Source organism: Equus asinus, chromosome 20, assembly GCF_041296235.1.
Source record: "Equus asinus isolate D_3611 breed Donkey chromosome 20, EquAss-T2T_v2, whole genome shotgun sequence".
Lineage (NCBI taxonomy): Eukaryota > Metazoa > Chordata > Mammalia > Perissodactyla > Equidae > Equus > Equus asinus.
The window spans coordinates 14,259,955-14,287,736 of NC_091809.1; the positions used below are offsets into that span (position 1 = coordinate 14,259,955).

The following is a 27,782-nucleotide window of genomic DNA, read 5'->3' on the forward strand; positions in this document are numbered from 1 at the left end:
AGGAAGCCGAGCCTCCGCCAGCTGCGGAGCTGGAAGGAAGAAAATACCTCGGAGGCACGGGAAGCGGCGACGACAAGGGGGCGCAGCCGCAGCGGTGCGCCACGGGGAGCTGACCGCGGACCGCCGGCCCTTCCCCGCCCCCCGGACACAAGCGCCCACCTGCACCGGCCACGTTGCTCCGGGTGACCTTCCGTGGATGCGGAGTCCGCCCCTGCGCGCGTCAGCCTCGGATGCTCTGAAGGCCCGGGGAGCGCGCTCCGGCGGCGAGAGATGCTCGGCTGCATCCGCGCGGGGCTCGCCTTTGTTTGCGCCTAACGAGGAGGAGAAGGAGGAGGAGGAGAGGCCGCGGAGGCAACCGGGACTCAGCGTGGAGGTGAGTCCACCTTCCTTCCACCCCCTGCCCCCCCCCCGCCCTGCCGGGAAGGTCTGTCCGGAGGCATCTGCCGCCGCAAACCCCCTTCTGGCAGGCGGGGAGGGTGGGAGCGGAGAAGCACGGTCTCGTGATGCTTGGGGTGGTACCATCCATTTTTCCCCGGGCCGAGGAAAACCATCCGCCCGGCACACACACCCCGCCCCCCAGGGCACCTTCCGTGCCCACCGTTCCCTCGGAAGACAGAGGGTTGCACCATTTTCAAGACCCGCTTGGAGGTTAAGCGGATTAAACCCTCAGCCCCTCTCTCGGGGATGCTTCCTAAGAGACTGACATGTCCAGGTCCCACCTCTGCGCGTTTCCTATTTATAACCCCCTGAGCGGATTTGGAAGAAGGACCCGAGAGATGTGCAGGTAAAGGCCCGCCTGCCGGGTGGGGAGGAAGGGAGACCGTGCAAGACACAGATTCCGCCTTCCTTCTCGGAATTTGTACCTGATGTGCTGGTCATTCGCCAGCCCGGAGCAAAGGGACACTTTCCAGCGGTCCCTCACTTTGTTTTATTTGCCATCCTCGAATATAAGTGAGCATCCGAGAGAGGGTGTCCAGGGCCCCTTGGGGACCCACCCACACCCCGCGTTTAGAGGATGGTGGAGCCAACATATGTGGCTGCAGAGTCTGCGCTGTGGGTGGGTGGGGGGCTGGGTGGTCCTTCCCCGGGACTGAGGTCACCCCCCCGGCCTTGGGATGAGGAAAACAGACCCAAAGACCACTCCTTTCAGATAGGAGACGAATTTCCGCTGACGTGAGCTTTCCCTGGCCGTCAGCTTCTGGGCGGCTGTCGCCCGTAGCATCGTGAAGAGATTTTTTTCCCTTTCCGGACTGCGTCTTGCTGTCCCTCCTCCGTGAATGAATGACGACATTCAGGACGGTGACAAGAATTGAGTGAGAAACTCTCACCCGGGGGGGGGGGGTGGGGGCGTCTAATTTTAGCCATCGCCTGCCTGGTCCCCAGAGGGCCCAGCCTCCCTCTGGGTCCTCGCTCCCTGAGCTACAGTCCCAAACGCAGACCCAGCGTCTCCAGGGACCCAGGCCCAGCGAGGGGCTTCGAATGACACGCCCACACTGGCAGCCGTGCACCAGCTCTCCGGAGGGGCAGCCACAGCTTCGGGCGAGGGGGGGTGGGGGACCTTAGACGCTGGTGAGTGAGGCTGACAACACAGGAGCTGTTGGGAGGATGTGATACGATGACACCCTGGGCTCTCCTTAATGACTGCCAAACCCAGGCCTACAATCCTTGCCCAAGCGTGTGGATTAAAACAGAGTTTCTCAATCTCAGATGTATAGACATTTGGGGCCGGGTCATTCCTCGTCGTGGGGGGGCCTTCCTGGGCGCTGTGGGGGGTTGAGCAGCATCCCTGGCCCCACCCACTCCATGCCAGGAGCACCTCCCCCCCCAGTTGTGACAGCCACAAATGCCTCCCAACATGGCCACGTGTCCCCCACGGGCGGGGGGCAGAATCGCCCCCCCCCCCCCCCCCGTTGAGAACCACTGATTTAAAAGCACAGATGCTGTGGTGTTGATTGAGCGATAAGATCCTGGAATGCTGCAGCCGGAAGGACCACAGAGATCATTTCTAGCCCAATTTTTTCATCTACAGACAGGGAAGCTGAGGCTGGGAGAGCGAGTGGCTTGGGAGTCTGCCGTGCCCCAGGGTGGACCCGATAGCAATCTCACTCAGTTCTACTTTCACTCTCGATGGCCCAGCACTTAAGTCACAGCCTAGAATGCTGCCCCCCACCCCACCCCTGCTGCCAGCTGGCTCCTCAGAACAATAAAAACAAAACCGGCATTTTGTGGTTGGTAGTAACTAAGATCCTGACTTCCAACCCCGGTCTCTTTCCACCCTGCCTTCGTTAGTCCTGGGGTCAGCAGGTTGTCAGGACTTGTTTCTTTGTGGGGTGACAGAGAGGCAGGGCAGGGCAGGTAGCCTGGAGCAGATGGAGGTAGGTTGGGGTTGACCAGGTCCTGTTTGAATGTGTCAATCCTAGCAAGGAAGCTTAAGTATATCAGTCATTAACACTTTAGTATAAATGACTTTAATTGATTTATTGCTTCCCAGTTGAAGTCCAAGGTGAGGGAGGAATGATAAGCCCTGGGAAGGGTGGATTTCAGAGCTTCAAAGGGAGCGGGGCTTGTGGCTGGAGGTTCAACCCCTCATGTGGTTCAAACTCCAGACCCACATGAATGTTCTCAACTCTCCACGCCTCTGTTTTCTCACCTGTGAAATGAGAAAGTCTCATGGGACTGGGGAATGATTCAAGACCGTGGACGTGAGAGCTGTTTGCAGATCACTGTGAAGTGCTGTGTGTGTGTGTGTGTGTGGTGGGGGGTTGATATCATGATGGTCACCCAGTAACGCCTCCTTCCGTGGCTCTCCTTCAGGTTCGTCTCTCCTTCGGGTCGGCACCTCTTCCCGGCTCCCATGGGGACCACCGAGGCCACGCTCAGGATGGAAAACGTGGATGTGAAGGAAGAGTGGCAGGGCGAAGCGCTTCCCAGGTGCGGCTTCCAGGTCTCGGGGTCGGCGGAGGGAGCGGGCCCTGTGCTTCTCCCCGGGGGAGGGTGGTGGGGTGGTGCAGAGACCCCCCCTAGTTGACCGGGCACATAATGAATATTTCCTGAATTACTTCAGATTGATTCTCCCCCAACCCCCGCCAAAGAGCCAAAAAAGCTCCCATTCCCACACTGTTTTAAGAATTCTCAACATTTTTCTAAAACTGTCTCACGACTATTGCAATATTTTCGCCTGGGTTCCCATGCATTCAGGGGATGGCGTATTTTTACCTGCAGCAGCCAGAGAGACCTTGTACCCTGCTTCAAACCCCTGGGACAGGGAGCTGACCCCGTGGCCAAGTAGTTAAGTTCAAACGCTCCATTTCGGCGGCCCAGGGTTTCACCGGTTCGGATCCTGGGTGCAGACATGGCACCGCTCGTCAGGCCACGCTGAGCGTCCCACATAGCACAGCCAGAGGGACCTACAACCAGAATATACAACTATGTCCTGGGGGGCTTTGGGGAGAAAAGAGAAAAGAAGAGGAAGATGGGCAACAGATGTTAGCTTAGGGCCAATCTTCCTCACCAAAAAAAAAAAAGTCTGCTCAATATAACTGTAAAAAAAACCCTGGGGCAAATGCCCACCCCACAGAAAATCTGGGGTTCAGCCTCCCCCTTCATCTTTGACCTCACCTCCCATCACTCCCGTCCCCTTCATGCCCTGTTAGCGTCTCCCTTCCTGTTCCTTCGATGTGCCCAGCTGGCTCTGACTTTCAGACTCCCCGCGCGCTGGCTGTTCCCTCTGCCTGGAACACCCTGGCTCCCTCACCCCCTTCAGTCTCTGCCCACAGGCCACCTTCTCAAAGAGGACCTCCAGGCCCCCTCACTCCCCCCTCCCCCGTTCCTGAATTGTTTCCTCGCTGAGTAACGTCCCCCCAAAATATCCACGCCTTGATCCCCGGGACCTGAGAATGTTTCCTTCCATCGCAAACGGGACTTTGCACACATGATTGGACCAGCTCTGCCCACCCCTTGATGTCAGTCCGGTGACACTGATTTCAGGCTCGCTTCTGGCGTCTACAATCACAAGGGAGTACATGTGTGTTGTTTTAAGCCACTGTGTTCACGGTCATTTGTGACGGCAGCCCTGGGTGACTCAGACAGTCTAATAGGCGAAAGATTTTACATCCTTCTCTTGTTTATAGACTGTTTCCGCGCCACGGAACCCCGAGAGAGCAGGGACCTTTGGTTCCCTGCCTACTGTATGCCAGCACGAGGACGGAGCCTGGTATACAGCCGGCGCTCAATAGATACCGTGCGAGCGGGTGATGGTCACCGTAGGAATAAATCGCGGAGGAAGGGAGCTGTGTGCGTTTGCTTCTGAGATGCACGAGCTGCCAGGCCTGCCTCTCTCTCTCTATTTTCTCCTCCCGGAGAGGCGCTGGGTGAGAAAAAACACTGTCACCGCAGGGTCCCCCTGAGCCTGGATCAACCGCTCGTCTCCTGCGTCTTTGAAGGCAAGGATTTTACCCGCGGGAGACGACGCCCCAGGGTTATTGCATAAGCATCTGGGAAGCGAGAGTCGAAGGGACCAAGCGTGTTGACCCTGGAAAAGAGAGTCTGAAGATCAGCGGTCCCAGAATATCTCCGTCACAGAGGGTCCCCAGGGCAGAACTAGGCTGATGAACAGGCACCAAAGGGACCCAGATTTGAGTCCAATATAGAATAAACGGGCTCAAATGGTCCAATATACGCTTTATACGACCGGTCCCTCAAAACGGGCACAGACTGACGGGGGAGGTCGGAGCCCCATGTCCACTGTGCCCGGTAGCAGCCGCGACGTCGGGGGCATCACCGCCCATTTGAATCTGAATTTACCCCGCACCCCGAATCCAGTCGCATTTGCTCTCTGCGTTTCGCACGCCGTGCACTGCGGTTCTCTAGCCAGAGGCGCCCGTGCTCAGAACAGCCGAGAATCTCGTCCGCCCGGCGCTGTTGTCCGCAGGAGTTTGTCTTCGAAAATACAAGTATTTCGGGACAGCGGTGGCCCATTCCTTGCTACTGACCTCCCGCCCTTTCCCCTTTAGCATCTTCTCTCCGGGTCACAGTCCTTCTCTTCAAGTCAACATAAGGATGCTGACGTCCGGCTGCGTGGAAAGGGATCTCCCGACGCCCGGATGGGGTCGTTTGGGCAAATGAAGGCCCGTTTCTGAGCAAGGAAGTCCTGACGTGGGTGGGAATGCTCTGAATTTATTTTATTGCACAGCGGGATTAAAAGGGCGCGACCTTGGGAACCGGACCACGGCCGTGGGCTCCGATCCCGGTTCCCTGACAGGCTCGCTCGGCCGCCTCGGCAACCTTCCAGCATCTCGATGCCTCAGTTTCCCTCTCTTAAAATGGAGACCACCGTCCGTCGCTCGCGAAGCTGTCGTGAGAACTCGACGGGGCGCGTGGGGCGAGGCGGCTAAAGCAGGCTGTGTAGACGATGACAGCTACCCACATAGACGGCCCCCTCGGGGCTGGTCTTATTAACTTGTGTCTTGGGCCTCCAGTTCCTTTTTTCGGCCCCTCCCCACATTTTACAAAGATTTCTCCTCTCCCAAGCCCGGTGGGGACAAAGACGGGGCTGGTGGCAGCTGCGCAGGTGGATTTCGGGGGCGTGTCCCCCAGCTGCGGAGCGTCCCCGGCCGTCTCAGTGGGGCAGTGTCTGCGGGATAGAGGCCTCGCTGTGCAGCCCCGGGGGTGAGCCAGCGCCGAGCCATGGCCTCTGTCTTCCTCCTTCTGGAAGAAGTGAGTCCAGCTGCCTCTGCACATAACCAGCTCTGTCTGGGGCCGGACAACGCGCGATTCTGTTCCTTCCAGCTCGCTGGTCCCTTCCCGGGGCGTCTTCGAGCTTCCCCGGGGGGTCAGAGGACCCCCCCGCTGGGCCCCAGGCCCACAGCCCCCGCTCCCGCGGCCACTGTCTTGCGGCCTCTCCCTCCTGCCCTTCTGCAGATCCCTCTGGAGCCAGAGCTGAGGGCAGCCTGGGGAGGATTTCTGTGGCTGCCCCACTTTCTCCATTCGTTCTTTCTCATGATATGCGCCGACTGTATGCCAGGCCCTGAGCGAGACGCTGAGGACACGTGGAGAAGAACAAGGCGGCTGCCCTGGGGTCCGCTCTCAGTCTGGGGCAGAGACAGGCGTCCCCTTATGACCTCACGCACAACCCAGTGTGAAATCACAGCTGGGTTCTCGGCGCCTGGAGAGTGCTGGGTGGGATCTGACTGGGTCCGGGAGGTTGGGGGCGGTGCTGACCCTGTGCTGTGAAGGATGAAGGAGGATGAACAGGAGATGGAGGCTGGGGGTAGAGGCTGGGCATTCCAAGCACAGAGAGCAGCACAAGCAAAGGTCCTGAGGCCAGCAGAAGCAGGTTGAGAGACTGACGGGAAACCGAGGGAGGAAACTGAGGACCAGGGCAGGGAAGGGCTTGGCCAGGGTCTCACAGCTAAGGAGAGGCAGGTGCAGGGCGAGATCTCTGCCTGCTGCCTCGGCCCGCTCGTCCTTTCACAGCCCAGTGGGCTTTGGGTTTGGTTTATTTGTAGCTTTTTATTCCGTTGTCGTCCCAAACTTAGCAGAATATCTATAAACCTTCACCCAGATTCGCCAATTGTTACCATTTTACTCCCTTCGCTTTGTCAATCGTCCTCTCTCACTCCCTTCCTGCCCTCCTCTGTCTCTCCCCTCGGTCTCTCTGTCTCTGTCTCTGTCTCTCTCCGTATATATATATATACTCGGCTCCTGTTTGCGTCTGTCTGTCCCTGCCAGGGCAGGCCAGTGCCCTCTCTCTCCCCCAGCCCAGTGCACACACAGAGACGATTTTGTGTTGCACAACTTAGCAATCCCAAAAAACATTGTGCACGAGCCGTGGGCTCGGGACAAGCAGCGACGGAAGGGCCTGACCATCCTCAGCGTCTCCTCCGTCCTCAGCTCCAGCCACCCTGGGTTCGTCCCCTCTTGTCCCCTTCTCCGTCAGCTCGGCGGCCACACAGCCTCGCCCAGACGGGCGGCTTCATCAACACGCCTTTCTCCTCTCCCGGTTCTGGAGGCTCGAAGTGCAAGCTCAGGGCCCGGTGAGGCCTCTCCTCTGCGCTCGCCGGCAGAGACACAGAGATCTCTCGGGTCTCTCCCTCTCCTTTGTAAGTTATTTTATCGAGGTCGTAACGGTTTATAACATTGTGAAATTTCAGGTGTACATTATTTATCCATTTCTGTGTAGACCTCCGCGTGCTCACCACCAATAGTCTAAGCGTCATCTGTCACCATATGTCTGTGCCGCTTTACCCCGTTTGCCCAGCCCCCAACCTCCTTCCCCTCCGTTCTCTTTGTCCATGTGTTTGTTTATCTTCCACATGTAAGTGAGATCATGCACGGGGGCCGGCCCAGTGGCGCAGCGGTTAAGTTCACACGTTCTGCTTCTCGGCGGCCCTGGGTTCGCCGGTTCGGATCCCGGGTGCGGACATGGCACCGCTTGGCAAGCCATGCTGTAGCAGGCGTCCCACATAGAAAGTAGAGGAAGATGGGCACGGATGTGAGCTCAGGGCCAGTCTTCCTCAGCAAAAAAGAGGAGGATTGGCAGCAGATGTTAGCTCAGGGCTAATCTTCCTCAAAAAAAAAACCCCAAAGGACCACAACCTGGGTGGCCCAAAATGACAGAACTGTATTGTTTCCCCTTCTGGAGGCTGGGAGTCCAGACTCGAGTACCCTCCTCGCCTCCTCCAGCCTCTGGTTGTGGCCGGCCGTCCTTGGCCCTCCGTGGCTCGCAGACGCGTCACTCCAGGCTCCGCCTCCCCGTGCACGTGGCCATCCCCCTGTGCGTCTGTGTCCACATTTCCTCCTCCTTATAGACACACCCCTCCCTGCACGTAGGGCCCCCCTTAATCCAGGATGATGTCATCTTAACTTCCTTACGTCTGCAGCCACCCTATTTCCAAGGAGGTCCCCTTCCCAGGGCGTGGGGGTTAGGACTTGAGTTCTCTTTTGGGGGGGGCCACAACTCAACCCACCACAAAAGGATAAAGCCACACCGTCCGCCTTGCCTATTAGGGGGACCCCCACTTTGGACGTGGGTTGCCTGTCACAGAAGGGAGCCAGCACCGCGGGGAGCCATCTCGATCCACGGTGAGGTTGTGGAGGGGCTTTGGCGCAGCAGAATCTGGGGTCTCCCCGGGACTTGGGGGAGCAGGTAGGTGTCCCCTGGCCTTGGAAGCCGCAGCCCTGTGGATGGGCAGGGCGGCCATGTGCTCGGCCCGCATCAGGAAGCGGCGGGCGCCTCCTCCAGGGAGCCTGCTGAATCGGCTCCTCCGGGTCAGCATGGTCTGGAAGAGTTATGGAACATTCGTGGTGTCCTGGGGGGTTGGGGTCTGTGCCCGGTGCCTCCTGCTCCCACAACATCTCCTCCCCTGGCCCCACCTCCCCCAACCCTCCTCCTCCACCCCTCCCGCTCCCCGATTCCTCTCTCCGCCCCTGCCCCCCACCCTCTGTCCCATCTCTTCCTATAGCTCGGCAGGCTCATTCCTGCCCCAGGCCCTTTGCCCCTGCTGTGCCTCCATCTGGAACGACCTCCCCGCAGCCAACCTCTTGCTTTCAAGTCTCCGCCCAAAGGTCACCTCCTCAGGGAGGCCTTCCCTGACCACCCGGTCCTCACGCCCCCTCCCGCTCCCTCATCTTGTTGATTTTCTTTGTTGCCAGCGTCACCATCTGCTCTGCTCATCTGTTTCCTTCATTGTTATATTTCCTCCCTCGTGTGGCACTCAGGGCTCCTCAAAGAAACAGAAGCAGTAGGTTTCCATTATATACGTAACATATATAATGTATATTTGTATTATTGTATATAATATTATTATATATACATTCATACAGCCACCCTGTTTCCGTCCCTATTGGGGTCGGTGCACGTGCACTGGCCGGGCACAAGGGGGCAGTAGCGGGCAGTGACGGGGATCCGATCTGCCGCCGGACCGGTTCAACACCCCCAGCATGAGGGGGGGGCATCCCCTAGCCCAGCCTCAGTTTCCCCGTCTGTGAAATAGGCTTCTCCCTGCCTCCTAGTGTTGCCGCGAGGAGCAAATAAGATGGCACGGTGAACATGCCACCCTGGCTCAGAGCGAGTGCCCCACCCATGGGGCGAGTCCTGATTCTGGCTGATTCCAGAACAGCAGAAATTGCAGCCTCAGGCTGACGGGCCCCCGGGAGGCACCCCAAAGGAGAGAAGGAGCCGGAAGGAAATCCCGACACCCAGGGGGAGCAGGAGTGGCCGATAATCAGCTCCTGGGGGTTGTCACCGCTCGCGAAGGGCAGACCCGATTCAAGAAGAGATGGAAATCTAGACGTTTTGTGCCCCAGCTCTGACCTGGCAGCAAATTAAAAATGTTCTTAAATGCTGTGTGGGCAGAGCCAGAACTAGGGGTGAGGCGTCTGCTGTCAGTCTGCAATTCGGGGTCACCTTTTGGTTGGGCGGTGAGCTCCCTGTGCCCCAGGACCCTGGGCTTATGAGTCACCAGGCCCGACCGTGTGGGGAGCAGGAGGGGCGGCAGCTACAGACAAGAGGGACAGGGCGGCGAGGACACCAAACGGGCCTCTAAGAGGACGCTTCAGCCCCGCCTGCCTCTTTAAAACCTTCTTCCGACTTTATTTAAAGCTCGCTTTTTTTTCAATTGAGGGGCAATCCGCATAAGATAAAATTAGCCATTTTAAATGCACGATTTAGTGGCATTTGGCAAAGTCACAATGTTATGTGGGCATCACTTCTATCTAGTCCGGAAACATTTCCATCGCCCCAAAAGGAAGCCCAGTCCCCATCAGCATCACCCCCACCCCCTCCCCAGCCCCTGGCCCCCACGAGCCCGCTCTCTGTCTGTGGATCGGCCTGTTCTGGACGTTTCCCATCCATGGGGTCACACGCCATGTGTCCTTCTGTGTCTGCTTCTCTCCCTGAGCGTCGTGGGTTCAGTTCCGTCCACGTGCAGCCGTGTCGGGGCCTCGCGCCTCTTCACGGCTGCATAATACTCCGGTGTGTGGACGGACCACGCGTCTTGTTCATCCATTCATCCGTTGATGGACATCTGGGCTGTTTCCACGTTTTGGCTACTGCGACTCCTGCCGCTATGAACATTGAGTATGAGTTTTCGAGCGGACGCACGTCTTCATTTCCTTTGGGCCTCTGCTCTATTTTGACCTTTGACCTCTGGTTCATCCTTTCCTTCCAAGACCCCCTAATGTCCTGAGAGGTGGTAGTTACTCAAAGAACGTTCGATGCACGGTGTGCGGGAGAAGGACGGGAGGGCGGCCAAGGCAGCAGCCTGGGGAGATTTGACCCTGCACAGGGGGCCAGCTGGCGCCCTCGGAGGAACAGAGGCAAAGGAATAAGTCATTCTGGAAAAGGAAAGGAAAAAGCGTTCTACGTCCGTCGCTGTCTACACAGCCCCCTTTCCGCTGGGATGAGTGGCAGCGCATCCCCGAGTCAGCAGGCCCTGCGGCGGGAGCCTGGGACAGCCCGGGCCCTCGGGAGGACGTTCTGCCTGGAGCCGAACTTCCCCCAGGGAGCAGAGGAGCCGGGGCGCCTGGGTCAGACCCGGGCAGCAAGAGCCGGTGCTCCACAAAGCAGTGCGGGCATTGCCCCAGAAAAAGGCCTGCTTTTGCAGATCTGTGCCCACAGCCAGGTGTTAAAGAGGCACCAATGCATAGCTGGCTGCATTTCTTTAAAAAAACTGGGGCCAGCCCGGTGGCACAGCAGTTAAGTGCGCATGTTCCTATTTGGCGGCCCAGGGTTCACCGGTTCGGATCCCGGGTGCGGACATGGCACCGCTCGGCAAGCCATGCTGTGGCAGGCGTTCCACGTATAAAGTAGAGGAAGATGGGTACAGATGTGAGCTCGGGGCCAGTCTTCCTCAGCAAAAAAGAGGAGGATTGGCAGCAGATGTTAGCTCAGGGCTAATCTTCCTCAACAAAAAAAAAAGAAGAAGAAGGTGGGGAGGGACGTTACGGTGCAGACAGCCGATCACACATCCCAGCCAGGGGACCAAGTTGACATCACAGGGGTCAGTCGGTGGTGGCAGGACCTTGGGATGATGGGACGAAGAGGGCCCTTCACTCCGGGGCCCTCCTGGAACCCACCGCCCCAGCCGACCACGAGGAAACCCAGACAAACCCCGGCTCACATCACATCTTCCTCTACTTTATATGTGGGACGCCTACCACAGCATGGCGTGCCAAGCGGTACCATGTCTGCACCCGGGATCCGAACCGGTGAACCCCGGGCCACTGAGAATCAGAATGGCGCACTTAACTGCTGCACCCCGGGCGGCCCCCGTGGTGTCCCTCTGACAGCTCGTTGCTGCGTTTCACCCGAGCGTCTCGTCGAGACCCCACTCTGCGGGGTCCCCTCCACGTGAAGCCGTGTCTGGGCTTTGCTTTCCCCTCCAAAAAAAGAAAAGGCGTAGCGTTCGTTAGGTGACGGGAAGGCCGCCGGCCCGCGCTGGTGTCTGAGGATTTTCTGAGCCAATGACGGGGTGTCCGTGGTCCCAGCGATTCCTCTAACTAAACGCATTTCTCGCTGTTTTCTCGGATCTCCTCCCGCGGCTGGATTCGCGGCGCCTGGTGGCTGACTGACGCTCGCTCCCGCTGGTCCGCAGGCCGCTCCCGGAAGAGACGGGATCAGACTCCCCCGGCAGCCCCGAGGCCGACGCGTCCTGTAAGTTCCCCTAAGCGCAGAAGTGGGCGCACTCTTGCCAGGTCCTTAGAAATTTCTGGAAAAATGTCGGAGGCCCTGCCTCTGGGGCGGACATCGGGGGCGGGGGAGGGCTCCTCTGCTCCGAGGCCTACAGGAGAAGCAGCCACGGTGGCTGACAGATGCTGGGACACCGTCATGACGTTCTCATGCAGTGTGGCTGTGTGTCCTCGAGCTGGTTGCTCAGCTTCTCTGTGCTTCCAATTCCTCATCTCTGAAATACATGGAGTGAGCCTCCTGCAGGAGGGGCATGCGAGGATTAAACGAGGTGGTACGTTTAAAGTGGGCGGGGGGTGCCAGGCACAAAGTCAGCCCCGGGCACTCAGGGGGGCTCATGGCTCTGAGGTTCCAAAGCCCCAGACGTCGGGGACAGGCAGTCCCAGGCGGCCAGAGGAGGAAATGCCTTGATGGCCTCTCCTCGCCGAGCCCCGCTGAGGGCCCCTGCTCTGCCTGCATCTCCTTGGTGCAGCTCATCACAGTGCCCACCCTACAGGGGAAAGACTGACCAGAGAGGGACAGCCACGTCCCTGAGGTCACACAGCAGTGCATCCAGGACTGCCCACCCCTGCCCCACACTGTGCCCGTGGACCAGGGAGGGGGGCCAGCTGGTCCCAGACGGTTGATCACATAGAGTGCCAGCCCTTCTTCAGGCCTGAGTGCATGGGCTCTGCCTGGGATTGTCACATCCCCGCAGGGTGACCTGGAGGAGTCCCTTCTCCGCTCTGGGCCTCCACATCCTATTTCTGAAAAATGAGGTGTATGTAGGAACAGTACCTTGCTTCCTGGGTGTGGCTGGCTGAATAACAGCCCCCAAAGATCCTGATCCTGGTTCCTGGAGCCTGTGACTGTCCCCTCACGTGGAAAAAGGGACCTTGAGATGGTTACTTTTTTGCGTCCACTTGGCTGGGCCACGGTACCCAGCTATGTGGTCAAACGCTATTCTAGATGTTTCTGCTGAGGGCATTTTTTATACAACATTTACATTCAAATCGGTGGACTCTGGGTAAAGCAGAGGGCCCGCTGTAATGCGGGTGGGCCGCATCTAATCAGTCGAAGGCCTTCAGAGAAAAACGTCTCAGGTGTGATTTGTCCTGTCCAGCTGTGAACCTGTGAGACACAGACAAGCTATCTGCTTCCAAAATACATAGGTGGGACAGGCATAGGGGAGATATTCTCATTCCAGAAGGGAGAAATTGGAAGGAAGAAAGGATCCGAGCGAGTCTGAAAGTCGGCAGGACAAACTCCATTGGATTTTTTTTTTTTTTTAGGGCAAATTCCATTCGATTTTAAGGCTGGAGAATAATCCTCTTTCGCTCCATGCTGTGTCCCCCAGGTCCGCATGGTGACATTACTGACGCCTTGCTTCCCCGCTAACGAGAAGTGTCACATCGACACTTTGTCTTACTGTCACCATGCTGTGACGGTAACAGAGGAAGAGAGCTCAATGTTATGATCGTCTCTGACCCGCTGCTCTGGGACAGGGAAATTCAAAGAAAAGGAAATATGAGGAGCTGGTACATTTAATTGTCGATCAATGAACATCTTCCCGGGAGAGAGGGGCGGGACTGTCCTCCTGGTGTCTATTTTGTCCTCACTGGCTGTGGAGTGGGAGGCCGGCCTCTGGCCCTGGCGCTGGCTTTGGGGAGATGATGGCTTTCCCCCGACGTTGACCCCGAGGGGCCACCCCGGGAGGAGAAACCGCCTTTTTCTGGGAAACGAGAGTCCAGGCTAAGAGTCTTAGGAGGAAACAGTCGCGACCATGGGGGGGTCCCACCCCACCCCACCCCACGCAGCTCCAGAGCCACCTGGAGGGTCCTCTTCCCTCTGTGCCTCCGTTTGCGCATCCGGTAAAGCGGACAATCTCGGAACTCGCCACTGTGGGATGTCGTACGGTGGGGACATCAGAAGCCCCGGGGAGGCCTGGCCCGGCTTCCGTGATCCGTACATTTTATTGAAGACTTGAAGGTCCCAGAAATGGAAAAAGTAGGACGTGGGTGGGTGTTCTCTGCCAGCCGCGCCCGGAGGCGACAGTAACCGCAGACACCGGCCAGAGCGGGGCCGGCGCCCGGGGTCTAGCGGGCGGGTCGTCCATGCGACCTTGACCCGGCTCACCTCCCGCGAGCCCCTTTTGCAGATGGGGAAACTGAGTCAAGCTCAGAGGCGCAAGGGGGCTCTGGACGAGCGGACGGTGACGGCGTGAATGTCCAGCACAAGAGGACGTCGCATGGCGGCCAGGGCGGAAAGTGGGGAGTGGGAAAAAGAAAGAAAAGTCACCCCGTTTTGTCTGATTTTTCTGGTTTTTTTTTTTTTCCCCACAGCCCCTCCCAACACGTTGACCTTCAACGGGGCCCATCGGAAGCGCAAGACGCTGGTGGCGCCCGAGATCAACCTGTCCCTGGACCAGAGCGAGGGCTCGCTGCTGTCCGACGACTTCCTGGACACGCCCGATGACCTGGACATCAACGTGGACGACATCGAGACCCCCGACGAGACCGACTCGCTCGAGTTTCTGGGCAACGGCAACGAGCTGGAGTGGGAAGGTGAGGCCGAGGCCACCCACGGGAGCCGCCCGGAGCCTCCGGCCCCTCTGGCTCGGGGACGCGTGGGTTTTTCCCTGGGGACTTGGCTTTCTGAGACCGGAAGGGTCTGTCTCCAGCCGATTTGCCCAGAGTCGGCGGGGCGTCCACTCCGGGTGTCCACTGAGGGTCTGGGGGGTCTGGGGGGGACGGGCCGGGAAGAGACGGGGCCCACGGCACACGTGGCACAAAGACGGTGCTGGAAACCAGAGATGCGCCAGGGTCCCGGCGTCTGCACGTGGATGCTGGGAGCCAAAGGAGGAGGCGAGGGGACAGGGCCGGGGGCGGGGGGTCACCTTTTATTCCCAGTCTGGTGGGAAACTGCCAGGGGACCGACCGGATTGGGGTTCCCATCCTCGCTCCCTAGTGTAGCCTGGCGAGAGCGGGTGGCGGTGGTGGGGATCGGAGGCAGGGAGACCCCAGAGGAGGAGGCGGCGGTGGCCTCGGGGATGGAAGGAACAGAGAGGGAACAGGAGGCAACCGGGACGCCTGCTCTGGGGGTCTGAGCAGCCAGGATGTGGCCGCACCGTTTCCTGAGGCGGGAAGACTGCAGGAAGGAAGGTGGGCAAGACGGGGACATTTTGAGTAGTTAAAAACCTGAGAAGCCCAGAGAGGGACAGAATGCCCAAAAGGCCACACAGCGAGTCATTGGCAGAAACGGGGTCTACCCAGGTCGACCGCCTGACGTCCCCCGCGAGCACTTTCCTGTGTTCTGAAGTTTGAAAAAAGACCCGAGTTGTGATTTAGGCGTGATTTTTTGACTCCCAGAGCCGCCGTTTCCCCCAGCAGCATCCCCAGCCCCGCCACACGCCGTCAGTCGGCAAAGCGGAGGACAAAAGGGAGGTGCGGCCACGCGGCCACGGGCAGCGGAAGGAGGCGGGAGGCCGGGATGAGATGCCCGACTCAGGCGTCCCCTCTGTCACCCCACCCCCCGCCTGCTCCCAGATGACACGCCCGTGGCCGCCGCCAAGAACATGCCCGGGGACAGCGCGGATCTGTTCGGGGACGGCGCGGCCGAGGACGGCAGTGCGGCCAACGGACGGCTGTGGCGGACGGTGATCATTGGAGAGCAAGAACACCGCATCGACCTGCACATGATCCGGCCCTACATGAGGGTGGTGACCCACGGAGGTGAGACCGCGCCCCTCGGCCCCCTCCCGGCACCAGCTGGAGGCCGGTCAGTGGCCCTCTCTGAACCTCGGTCTCTTCTTCTGAGCCTCGGGGATGTTAAGCCCTGGTCTCGGGGAGGGCAGGGGGTAGGGTGAAACTTGCACGGGGCCGAGGCGTGGACCAGCGGGCACCGACGGGGTGGCCGGCGTCCCGGCTCTCTGCCCGTCTCTGCCTGGGGCCACCCACGGCCGCCTCTGCGCAGGGTACTACGGCGAGGGTCTCAATGCCATCATCGTCTTCGCCGCCTGCTTCCTCCCGGACAGCAGCTCCCCCGACTACCACTACATCATGGAGAACCTCTTCCTGTAAGTGGCTGTCCTCCGTCCCCGCCGGGCGGGCTGGCCCGCCGGCCGACCTCCATCCAGGTCCCCTGGTCACCACTATCAATTTCGGGGCCTTTACTATATGGCAGCCACGAGGCTGGGCGCTCCCCACCCTCCCCGGGACCCCACGGGGGAGGCGCCGTTGCCTCCCATTCTACAGTGCAGAGCCCGAGGCACAGAGAGGTTGGGTCACTTGCCCAAGGACACACAGGCACAGATGGGGAACTCGAGGCTGAGAGCGAGGGGCAGGGTTTTTCTGGAGTCGCTCAGGAAGAGGCGGGGGACCGTCCGCCGTGGGTGCCTGTTTGGGGCCGGGGACACGGGTGCTCAGGCGTGAGAGCTGGGGCTCCCTGACGCTGGGCCCCGCCGGCCGGGTCCCCTCTCCTGCGGGCCCGGTGACCAGGTACGTCATCAGCAGTCTGGAGCTCCTGGTGGCCGAGGATTACATGATCGTGTACCTGAACGGGGCCACCCCGCGGCGGAGGATGCCTGGCATCGGCTGGCTGAAGAAGTGTTACCAGATGATTGACAGGAGGTGAGCCCGGCGGGGACCAGGGACCCCGAGCGCCGAGGTCGCTCTGAACGGTGGTGTGGCCGGAGCAAAGCCCCACGGACATTTATCCTTCCCCGGTTCTGGGAGCCAGAGTCCAAGATTGAGGGGTCAGCAGGGCCGGGGCCGAGGGGGCCGAGGAGGGGAATCTGCCCCATGTCACCACCAGCTTCGGGGCGCCACTGGCCGTCCTCGGCTCGTAGAAGTGTCACCCCGGCCTCTGCCTCCGTCTTCGCGTGGCCTTCTCCCTGCGTGTCTGTGTCTAAAGGTCCCCTTTTATAAGGACGCCAGTCACATTGGTTTAGGGCCACCCCCCCTCACCCCGGTGTGACCTCGCCTGAACTAATTTCTCCTGCAAGGACCCTCTTCCCGAATAAGGTCCCATCCTGAGGCCTAGGGGTTGGGACCTGAACGTATGACTTCAGGGCGGGGGGGACATATGAATTCAACATGACCGTAAGTGATACCCAGAACCGGGGCGCCCAGAAAAGCTTCCAGGACGGGGCGGCGGTGTGGCCACGCGGTTGACAGCTCAGACTCTGGATTAAGACTCGGGCGGGACCGGCCGTCAGCTCCCACGACCCTGCGAAGGCACCCAGCTTTGCGGAGGCTGCACGGCCGCCCCGGAAAACCGGGAGGAGCCTGGAGCCACTGGGAGCTCATCTTGCTTCCTGTGCCCCCCACGCAGATTGCGGAAGAACCTGAAGTCCCTGATCATCGTCCACCCGTCCTGGTTCATTCGCACCGTGCTGGCCATCTCCCGGCCTTTCATCAGGTGAGCGTCTAGAGCCCGTATCCAGACACCCTCGGGGGTTGTTGTGTCTTTTTTTTCTTTTTTTTTTTTTTGAGGAAGATTAGCCCTGAGCTAACATCTGCTGCCAATCCTCCATTTTTCTTTTTTTCTTTCTTTCTTTTTTTTTTTTTTTTTTGCTGAGGAAGACTGGCCCTGAGCTAACATCCGTGCCCATCTTCCTCTACTTTATATGTGGGACACCTACCACAGCATGGCGTGCCGAGCGGTGCCATGTCCGCACCCGGGATCCAAAGCAGCAAACCCCAGGCTGCCAAAGTGGAACGTGCACACTTAACCGCTGTGCCACCGGGCCGGCCCCTCTACCTGACTTTTCTTTTACTGTGACTTGATTATTTTATTATTTATCGGGCCGTTATATTCTCTTGGCCTTATAGTTCTCATCCTTAGGGGAATTGATTTGACCTTGAAAAAAGTTGATTTTATGTATCACCAAAATTAGGTTGAAGTTGGTTTTTTTGGAATAACCGTGGGGCCGGTTCTGCTCTGTCCAGCCCCCGAGGGGCGCGGGGTGGAGGCTGGCATCGGGCAGGGCGAAAAGCTGGAGGGAAGATGCTCGGGGCGCCCTGGAATAGGGCGCGTGTGCGTTGCCGTGTGCCGTCTCTCCGTGTGGCTTGGGTGCCGCCCGCGGGCTGCGTCTCTGACGCCTGCCTCCTCCCCATCCTGCCAGCGTCAAGTTCATCAACAAAATCCAGTACGTGCACAGCCTGGAAGGCCTGGAGCAGCTCATCCCCATGGAACACGTGCAGATCCCGGACTGCGTGCTCCAGTAGGTGTCCCTGTGCCGTGGGAGCGCCACCCCCTCCGTCCCTAACACCCCCCGCGCTCCTCACGTCCCCGCTCAGCTAAACACGGCTGCCCGGGAACCAGGCGCGTTGGGAAAACAGCAGAACGGAAGCAAAAACAGGCGTATGTGAGATTAGAGAAGGCAGCGGCCCTGGGCATCTCGGGGGCCAGCGAGCCCCGGCCCCCGGCTCGGTTTTATAAATAAAGTTTTATCGGCACACAGCCACGCGCACCCATTGATGCGCCATCGGCGGCTGCTTTTGAGTTACAACTGAATTGAGTCGCGATGACCGAGACTGGCCTGCCAAGCCGGAAACATCCCCTCTTCGGCCCTTTACAGAAAAACTGGCCTGATGGAGGGGTGTGTAGACCCGCCCACGTGGATGCGGGCCTTGCTTTATCAGGGCACGGTTCCATCGCTGATGCTGAACCGGCAAAAAGGGTCTGCCGAGTCGTGTCTACACCCGATGCTGGAATATGCCAACCAAGCAGGGGGCTTGTAAAGCGGCTACAGGGAACATAAAAGAGAGTGGCGGGCTGTCCTGTCGCCTCCACAGCCTGGCGTGTGTTCGGATGTGACGATGAGGTCGTGTCTGTTCCAGAGGGAAGGGAATTCCGGGCATGGGGAGAGGAGGGCTGCGCCCGACGTGCTTTTCCTTCTCCCTTCCAGGTACGAAGAGGAGCGGCTCAAGGCCAGGAGAGAGAGGTCAGTGCAGGGGCTCCGTCAGGGCCGGGTCGGGGCTGGCGCTGAGCTGGGCCCAAATCCGGGGGGGCGACCGGCGGCTTTGGCTCAGCAGGGACCCATGTCATGCAAGCAGCACACGGCTCAAGCCCCTGCCCTTCCCTTGAGGGCTTGGCGTCCGACCCGGGTTCGAATCCAGGCTCCTCCATTTACCGACAGGTGACATTAGGCAAGTAAAAAGTTCATAGCCACCTTGGGCGTCATTGTGAGATCTCAGGAGCAATGGCAGCGATTGTGCCACTTGGGGAAAATGGTGGCTCCGTAAAGACTAATGACAGTAACCAGGATAATATTAATAATAATATCTCCCTTTACAGAGGGGACACAAGCTCCTTACTCTCCCCTGGGAGACCCAGAAACACCCCTTTGCTATCTAATTGGCTCATTTTTCATTAGTGGTGTAACCATGAGAATCCAAGGCTCAGAGAGGGCAAGCCATCCCCCAAGGCCACACAGCAAGTCGGTGAGAGAGTTGGGGCTTTTGGTGGGTCAAAAGCCTGTGTCGTTGCCAGGCCCTGGGCCAGCCTAGTGGGAAACAGGTGAATAAGATGGAGTCCTGGTCCAGAAGGTTCTTCAAGTGGTGAAGGAGAGGCACGCCTCACCGAGCGAGGAAAATGGGTCCTGGAGCAGGGAGGGTGATGGCAGCAGATGAGACACGTAATGAGCAAAAGCATGGCGGCTTCACAGAGTCATTTAATGGTGACAGAGGCCAGACGAGCCATGGGCCACCTGGGGAGGGGGGCTGGAGGGCGGGCAGGACTCACCATCCTGTGCCATTCGGGGACTTTTCCTCCTTCTCTTCCTCTCTCTTCTCTCGCTTCTCCTTCCTCCTCTCCTCTCTCTTCCTTCCTTCCTTCCTTCCATCCTGTCTTTTTTTTAAAAAAAAATTTTATCCTAGTAAAATGCACATAATGTAAAATTCACCCTCTTAATCAATTTTAAGTGCCCAGCTCAGCGGCATGAAGCACATTCACACGGTTGTGCCACCATCCCCTCCATCCGTCTCCAGAACTTTCCATCTCCCCAAACTGCAGCTCTGTCCCCATGAAACACTGACTCCCACCCCTCCCCCAGCCCCTGGCCCCCCATCCACTTTCTGTCTCTGTGGATGTGGCTCCTCTGGGGACCTCCTGTGAGTGGACCACACAGTGTGTGTCCCTCTGTGTCTGGCTCACGTCACTGAGCATCACGTCCTCCAGGTCCGTCCACGTGGGAGCAGGTGTCAGGACCTCCTTCTTTTTCGTGGCTGCGTAATATTCCAGGCTGTGGCTGGACCACGTTGTGTGTGTCCATCCTCCATCACTAGACACTCGCGTTGCTTCCATCTTTTGGCTGCTGCGAATCACGCTGCTCTGAACACGGCTGTGCAAACATCCCTCCGTTCTTTGGGGTGTAGCCCCAGAAGTGGGATTCCGGATCACATGCTGGTTCTACTTTCAATCTGTCCAGGAACCGCTGGAGTGTTTTCCTCAGCGGCTGCTCCGTTTTCCATTCCCACCGACAGTGCACGAGGGTTCCAATTTCTGCACGTCCTCGCCACCCTTGTCATTGTCTGTTTTCATGACAGTCGCCCTCCTGACGGCTGTGAGGGGGGTCAGGTCTGTCTGTCTTGCTGCTTTTTCTCCCTTCCTTCCTCCCCTCTCTCTGTCTGTCTGTCTCTGTCTCTCTGTCTCTCTGTCTTTATCTCTGTCCATCTCTCTCTGACTTTCTGTCTCTGTCTCTGTCTCTGTCTCTCCCTGGGTTACTCCCCTCCCCGTGCCAAGCCTCCGCTGGGGCCAGGAATAGAGGGATAAACAATACCGGCAGGGCCCACCCTTCGGGGACTGTGGCACCGGGAGGCGACAGCGTCCAGGGAACAAGAGTGCAGATGCCTTTTGGTGACCAGCTGAGAAATGGCTCAGGGCCTGCCCTCCCTGGCCCGCTCACACCCCCTTCCTCCAGCCGCCTCGTCTTCATTCACCCGGGTAACAGACACCTCCCTCCGTCCTCCGGGCCCCGCGCTTCCCGGGGGCAGCAAAGCCGTCTGCAGACGGCTCTCGGTGACCAGGGAGAGACTCCGCGGTCCACGCCGGCTTGTCATCCTCGTCACCTCTCTGTCCCCAGCGCCAGGCCGCAGCCCGAGTTCGTCCTGCCCAGGTCTGAAGAGAAGCCAGAGGCTGCGCCGGCGGACGACAGGTAAACGGGCAGGTGACCGCGGGCGACAGCGGACACCCCCAGGGGCTGCCAAGCCCCCTTGGAAGTTCCGATCGGAGCCATCGTGATGTCACCGCGTTTTCACGACCCCGATGTCGTCGTGACGAGGAAATGAGAACACGGGGGTCATCCGGCCAACACGGTGCCCTCTCCATCGTCGACGCTCAGCGTTGGGGTCCTCCCCCTCCCCCCCTGAGCTGCCCCCCACGGGGGCCCCTCGCAGAGGCCGCGATTTCAATTTAAACTAATCAACGGCAAATAAAATTTGCAACTTGGCTCCTCGGCCCCCCTTGCCACGTGGTGGGGGCTTGGTGCTCCCGTGCTGACAGCCTGGACACGGGACGCGTGTGCCGTCGGAGCGACTTCCACGGACAGCGTGTCCCCGGGCCCCCTTTCCTCCTGCTCCTGAGCCTCCTCACTCATTTGTTATTTTTTGTTGTTGTTGAGGTGACATTCACAGAAGGTGCCATGAAGCATTCTAAAGTGCTCGATTTGGTGGCATTTCGCGCATTCGCGATGCTGTGCAACAACCTTCCTTCTAGTTCTGGAACATTCCGTCACCCCAAAAAGAGACCCTGAACCCGTTAAGCGGTTGCTCCCGTTCGACCCCTCCCCTCTTCTTTTTTTTCAGTCCAGCAAATGTCTACTGAAAGTCTTTAGTGCCTGGGCCCGGGATGTGCAGATGGACACAGCGCGGCTCGGGCCCTCTCTCTCGCCTCCAGACCTGTGCTCTCTTCCCGTGGGGTCTGCCTCCTGCCTTTGACCCTTGTCATCCCCTCCTTGCCCTGCCCTTGAGCTCCCTGAGGGCAGTGGCTGCCTCTGGGGACCGTCCCCTCCTTCTCCTCCTCCTTGCAGCCAGCACAGGCCACGCACAGGGACCTCGGGCCGCTAATGCGTCCGACAGACCAAGGTCTGCGCTCAGATGAAGGTTCCAGCTGGTGACCTTTGTGCAAGTTCCTGTGGGTGGGTCAGTGTCCCTGGGCTTAGGGGATGCCGAGCAACATTAGTGGTTTTGTTTTGCGTCAGTGAAGGGCCTCGGCCTGTCTCCTCGTGCCAGCCTGTCCCGGCTCATTTGTTACACAGCAGGCACGCGCTGACGCCTGCCTGGTACCTGATGAAGACGAAGCCACGTCAGCCCTCCTGGGGCTCACGGCCAAGGTGCCAAAAATAGGCCAATAATGCTGAGTCTCCTTTGCTCTCCCACAGGTCTGCTCTGGGCGCGGAGGACCAGGAAACGAGGTGGGTGGGAAGCAGGATGAGCTTGCTCCTTATTTTGGAAATGTTCTCAGTGGAGCCCACCCAGGGACAGGTGCCCCATGATTTATCATCAGTGATGGAGATACGGCCCCAGGGAGTCAGGGAGACAGCGGTTCCCATGACAACAGGGCCTCTGCTGTGAATGGTTGGATGGATGGATGAACAGATGGATGGCTGGGTGGGTGGGTGGTTGGGTTGTTGGATGGATGGATGGGTGTGTGGATGGATGGAGGGATGGGTGGATGAGTGGATGGATGAGTGGATGGATGGGTGCGTGGATGGATGGATGGGTGCGCGGATGGATGGATGGATGGATGGATGGATGGTGGATGGTGGATGGATGGATGGATGGATGGTGGGTGGATGGGTGGATGGAAGGGTGGATGGATGGATGGATGGAGGATGGATGGATGGATGGATGGGTGCGTGGATGGATGGTGGATGGATGGGTGGATGGGAGGGTGGATGGATGGATGGATGGAGGATGGATGGATGGTGGATGGTGGATGGATGGGTGGATGGTGGATGGATTTGTGGATGGTGGATGGATGGTAGATGGATGGGTGGATGGATGGGTGGGTGGGTGGATGGATGGGTGGATGGATGGTGGATGGATGGTGGATGGATGGGTGGATGGATGGGTGGGTGGTGGATGGATGGGTGGATGGATGGGTGGATGGATGGATGGATGGATGGGTGGATGGATGGGTGGGTGGATGGGTGGGTGGGTGGGTGGATGGTGGATGGATGGGTGGATGGTGGATGGATGGGTGGATGGATGGATGGATGGTGGATGGATGGGTGGATGGATGGGTGGATGGATGGGTGGATGGTTGGATGGGTGGGTGAGTTGTTGGGTGGACACAAGGCCCCAGAGCTGAGCAGCATGGTCGCCCACCTGGAGCCAGGCCCCCACAAGCCTGGGACATAGCTCAGCAAAGGGAGCACCATCCACCCAGGGCCTGTCGCGGTCTCTCTGCCTGGTTCCAGATGCCAGGAAAGGCCTCGCCGTGTGTCAGGATCCAGGAGACCCTCCTCGGGTTCAGTGGTTTGCCAGAAGGACTCACAGAATGCAGCAGAGCTGTTATGCTCACGGTTATGGTTTATTACAGCAGAAGGATGGACCCAGAGTAAAATCAGCAACAGGATGGCCCTTAATTCTCCCAACAGCAATGTGGGCAAAGTGCAGGAGGTGTGGCCAACCAGGGATGCTCACCCGAGCTGTGGTGTCCATGGTGTTTACTAGGGGTCAGTCACATATGCGTGGCTGGCCTTAGCCTCCAGTCCCTCTAAATTGCATTGTTAGCATGGACCATGGGGCATGACCCAAGGTCCCCAGGTCAAGACAGGACGTTCCCAGGACTCAGAGGTGACCTCCCAGGAGCCAGGTAAGGGCCAGACCTTTCTTTGGAACGTGCAGGTTGACCCTTGATCACACATTCTCTTCCCATCTGTAACATGGCCTGGACGCCCACTGTAATGCCACCCATGTGACCCAGGGAGCCCCAAGCTGAGAAATAAACAACAAAAAGTATCTGGAGGGGCCAGCCTGGTGGCACAGAGGTTAAGTGCCCACATTCCACTTTGGCAGCCCGGGGTTCACCGGTTCGGATCGTGGGTGCGGACATGGCATCACTTGGCGTGCCATGCTGTGGTAGGCGTCCCACATATAAAGTAGAGGAAGACGGGCACGGATGTGAGCTCAGGGCCAGTCTTCCTCAGCAAAAAAAAAAAAAAAAGAGGATTGGCAGCAGATGTTAGCTCAGGGCTAATCTTCCTCCAAAAAAGAAAAAAAAAAAAAGGATCTTGAACCAGAGCTGCCTCAGGGACACTGAGTAGCAGCAAGTTCTCGGTGCGTTTCTGACAAGACCATCTCAATCCACGCCTTCTGGAGAGGTGTTCACACCCACAGACACAGAACACATGAAGAAGTCATCCACCATAAGGGAAAGTCAGCAGATACAACACACAGCAGAATCAGACTCCCTCCCAGGAATCCCCAGGGAGAGATGATAACAGAAGCGTGTTTAATGATTAGAGACACAAAAAAGGGATTGTGGGAGCAATGGAGGGATGGACACAGATGAGTGGATGTGTGGGTGTACAGATGGATGGATAGGGTGGGTGGGTGAACGGATTGGTGGATTGGTGGGTGGATGGATAAGTGGATGGATGGATGGTGGATGGTGGATGAATGAATGGAGGGTGGATGGATGGATGGTGGGTGGATGGATGGATGGATGGATGATGGATGGTGGATGGATGGATGGATGGTGGATGGATGGTGGATGGATGGATGGATGAACAGACGGGTGGATGGATGGTGGATGGATGGATGGATGGATGAACAGACGGGTGGATGGATGGATGGATGGATGGATGGTGGATGGATGGATGGATGGATGGTGGATGGATGGTGGATGGATGGATGGATGAACAGACGGGTGGATGGATGGTGGATGGATGGATGGATGGATGAACAGACGGGTGGATGGATGGATGGATGGATGGATGGTGGATGGATGGTGGATGGTGGATGGATGGATGGATGGATGGTGGATGGATGGTGGATGGATGGATGGTGGATGGATGGATGGATGGATGATGGATGGATGGATGGATGGATGGTGGATGGATGGTGGATGGATGGATGGTGGATGGATGGATGATGGATGGATGGTGGATGGATGGATGGATGGTGGATGGATGGATGGGTGGGTGGGTTGTTGGATGGATGGACGGATGAATGAACAGACGGATGGATGGATGGGTGAACAGACAGATGGATGGGTGGCTGGGTGAATGGTTGGACGGATGGATGAACAGACAGACGGATGGGTGGATGGGTGGATGGGTGAGTGGATGGGTGAGTTGAAGCCTCCCTCTTGTCTGACTGAGGGCACCGGCCCAGGGCCTGTTCTTAGGCTGGACCAAAAGAGAGGTCCTCTTCAGAACCCCATCTGGAAGGTCAGTGGCAGGTGACCGACCCCAAAGGGCAGGTGCCTTTCTTGCTACCAAGGGTGCACCAAAGCCAGATTAGGTCATTCTTTTGGATTCCATGCACCTGCAACAGCATTTTCCACTTTCTTTAAAAACAATAGTAACTTGGCTGTGTTTTACTCTCTTCAGCATGTCCTGAGGTGACGTGAGGACAGAGAAGGACACAAAGAAGATTCCAGACGCCAAGAAACCTCTGTCAGACGCCCTCTGGCCCCGGATCTCGCCCCCGCCTCCTCCTGAGTCCCATCTTCAGAGGGTTCCAGTCTCCATCCATCTCTGAAGCCCAGCATCCTTTTTAGCTGCTTGGAAACATTTTTTTTTAACGATGCGGTACTAGCATGTTCTGGAAAAGGACCCGGTTCTCAGCCCTCCATCCTTCCACGCTCATGAAGTCCCGGCCGAGAAGAGTGAGCAGCACAGGGCGTGGCCAGTGTGTCCTCGGTGGCCTCGGGCCCCTCCCACTGTACAAAGTCCTGGTTCGAGACCCTTCTCTTGCTCGTCACCTGTCCCAGGTTGGAGCCACAGATGCCCACTCCCCAGCCGGGTCTGGATTTGTTCTCGTGCCTTCCTCCCAGAACGGCCCCCGCAGCCCTGGGCATCTGACCGGGGAGCTCAGCCCCCCGCAGGGTGGGGCCCCGGGCACCTCCCGGCCTTCGACCTCGTGGCTTTTCATTGTCCTCCAGTCTCAGAAATACACTCCCGTCTCCATCCAGAACATTCTCAAGCCCCTTTAACTCAGATGCCACACCACAGGGCGACCCCGATCTGTAACGTACCTCCTCCCGAGGGAATGAGCCGTCCCCACTTCCCCGATCCCCCCCGAAAATGGGGTTGGGATGAGCCCCCTGGGGCTCCCACCGAGAGCGGAGGCTGAGAAACCATCTCTAATGTAGGCTTGTACCGGAAATACAGACCGAGAAAAAGGAAGAGACAGGGTATGGGATTTCGCAGCATTGCGAAGGTCGCTCGGGAAAAGAAATCCCGGTGGCCTGGACACAATGGACACCTGCGTTCAAAGGAGGCAAATCTCTCTTGGACGGAAGATAAACTTTTTCTAATGCGGTCCAAACACCAGTCAAGTGGCCTCTCGAGGTAGTGAGCTCCCCGTCTCTGGGGGCATTTAAAGAAACGGCTGAATGGCGCTTGCAGAAAGCGGTCATCTGCGGTCCCCTCCAATCCTGAGTCTTTATTTCTGTGACTCTGAGCGGAATCGAGCTGGCACGCTGTGGGGTCCCTCCAGCTGGCTTTTTAGCGGGTGTCGTCGAGGCTCGGTTGGCCTGCGTTTCTGGGCCTCGGTGGGAATGTCGTCGAGTGCTGCCTGGTCCTGGACATTGAAGGGGGTGTGTTTGGGGCCATCCCGTGGCAGGAGGGAGCTGGTGGCGTGAGTGCCGCCGGAAGGGGACGCCCAACTTTGCCATGTGGGAGGGGGTCCTGCCCATCGAGGAATTGCCCCAACGCCATGAAAAATGCCAGGCCTCCCAGCGAGCTTGGGCCAGGCATCTTCCAGGTCCCAGCACAGCCCCCGTGGGGCCAGGGCGTTTGGGGGTCTGGCGGGGTTTTTTAATTTGTGTTTCTGCTGTTTCCCAGATGTCAGATGAAGGGCAGGGGCGGTGTTCTGGGCCCAAGTGTGGCCCCCGGAGCCTCACGCAGCAGAGGCTGGCAGACGGGCCCCTCCAGGCTGCCCTCCATCGGGCCCCTCCCTCCGGGGCCCTAAACTCTGGGTTCAGGTGGTCAGTGCAGCCCCTCGGAGACCCACGCACGGTCCGGAGGGCCCCAGACGGCCACCCGCAGGAAGGCGGTGACTCCTGGAAGTCTGGGGGCTCACTCCAAGCTCACAGAAGGAGCCGGGATGGAACTCACGCGTTCTCCCCAATCCCGCCACAACCGAGTGCCTGCAGAGGTGACAGATGACACAAACGGGGAGATTTCAGGGCCCCCTCGAGGGGTCTGCAGACTCACCATTCCAACAGGGACCACCGGGCCCACCCAGCGCCCCTCCGGACCACCAGCAGCCACAGACGATGGGCAAGCGGAACCGAGGACCCCCGCTTGGCCGCAGCAGCCCCTCCAGGATAGAGAGAGACCCCCAGGGAGCTGGGTCCCCAGGCCTGCCGCCTGTCCTCAGGCGTGAGACCAAACGGGGCCACCATGTCCAGGCAGGCTGCCCCCCGCGTCCCTCCCCCCGCGGGGTCGTCTTTGCGGTAGATTCGTATCCACAGGCGGTTCCAGCCAAGATGCAGCGGACGCCCGGCCCTCGGCGACTCGGGCTTTGGGCTTTCCTCGTGGGCCCCGTGGGACGTGTCGTCATAAATCCCCCCCACCAAACTCGTAGTTCACACGCTCCTCCCCCACCCCAGACGGCGAGTTTTGCGGTTTTTAAAAAACGAAAAACGGTTTGTTATGCGGACCGTCGTGAGGTTCAGATGCCATTTCCACAAGCTTTGGGGGATTTTTATGTGAAATAAATGTCACTGAGAATGGAGGTCTGTGCTCTTGTCTGTTTCCAGGGAAATCTTTTACGGGGGGGGGGGCTGCCCCATGCCGTGCGACCTTGGGTGACCTTGAGCGACCTTGGATGACCTCGGGCTGTCTTCTCCTGCTTCCGTCTCCCGTCCGCAGAACGGGTGGCCGGCTCCATTTTTCCCATGACCCTCTGGCCCTGCCGCTCTGTGATTGACATTCATT

At 58.6% G+C, this 27,782-nt stretch overlaps 2 protein-coding genes across 5 annotated transcripts in view; one reads left to right on the plus strand and one right to left on the minus strand.

Annotated features, from left to right (window-relative positions):
- LOC106832361 (zinc finger RNA-binding protein 2) overlaps positions 1–19,505 on the minus strand; it is an 80,887-nt gene extending 61,382 nt beyond the window's left edge. Inside the window, 3 exon segments of the mRNA XM_070491739.1 lie at positions 160–311; positions 3,217–3,407; positions 19,412–19,505. Of these exon segments, the coding sequence (XP_070347840.1) occupies positions 160–311; positions 3,217–3,407; positions 19,412–19,424 (356 nt within the window). The 5' untranslated portion in view covers positions 19,425–19,505.
- Positions 242–27,577, plus strand: ATCAY (ATCAY kinesin light chain interacting caytaxin). 4 transcript variants are annotated; one of them, XM_044752790.2, is made up of 13 exons: positions 242–373; positions 2,815–2,931; positions 11,595–11,653; positions 14,008–14,229; positions 15,211–15,396; positions 15,638–15,740; positions 16,162–16,293; positions 16,997–17,083; positions 17,790–17,888; positions 18,576–18,611; positions 20,751–20,822; positions 22,047–22,079; positions 25,227–27,577. In XM_044752790.2, the coding sequence occupies exons 2-13, from the start codon at positions 2,855–2,857 to the stop codon at positions 25,234–25,236; spliced, it is 1,116 nt and encodes a 371-aa protein (XP_044608725.1). In that variant the 5' UTR covers positions 242–373; positions 2,815–2,854; the 3' UTR covers positions 25,237–27,577. The 4 variants fall into 4 exon arrangements, with proteins under 4 accessions (XP_044608725.1, XP_044608726.1, XP_070347846.1 ...); XM_070491744.1 differs by lacking the exon at positions 242–373 and adding an exon at positions 397–784; XM_044752791.2 differs by lacking the exon at positions 20,751–20,822.
- The last annotated feature ends 205 nt before the right edge of the window (positions 27,578–27,782 follow it).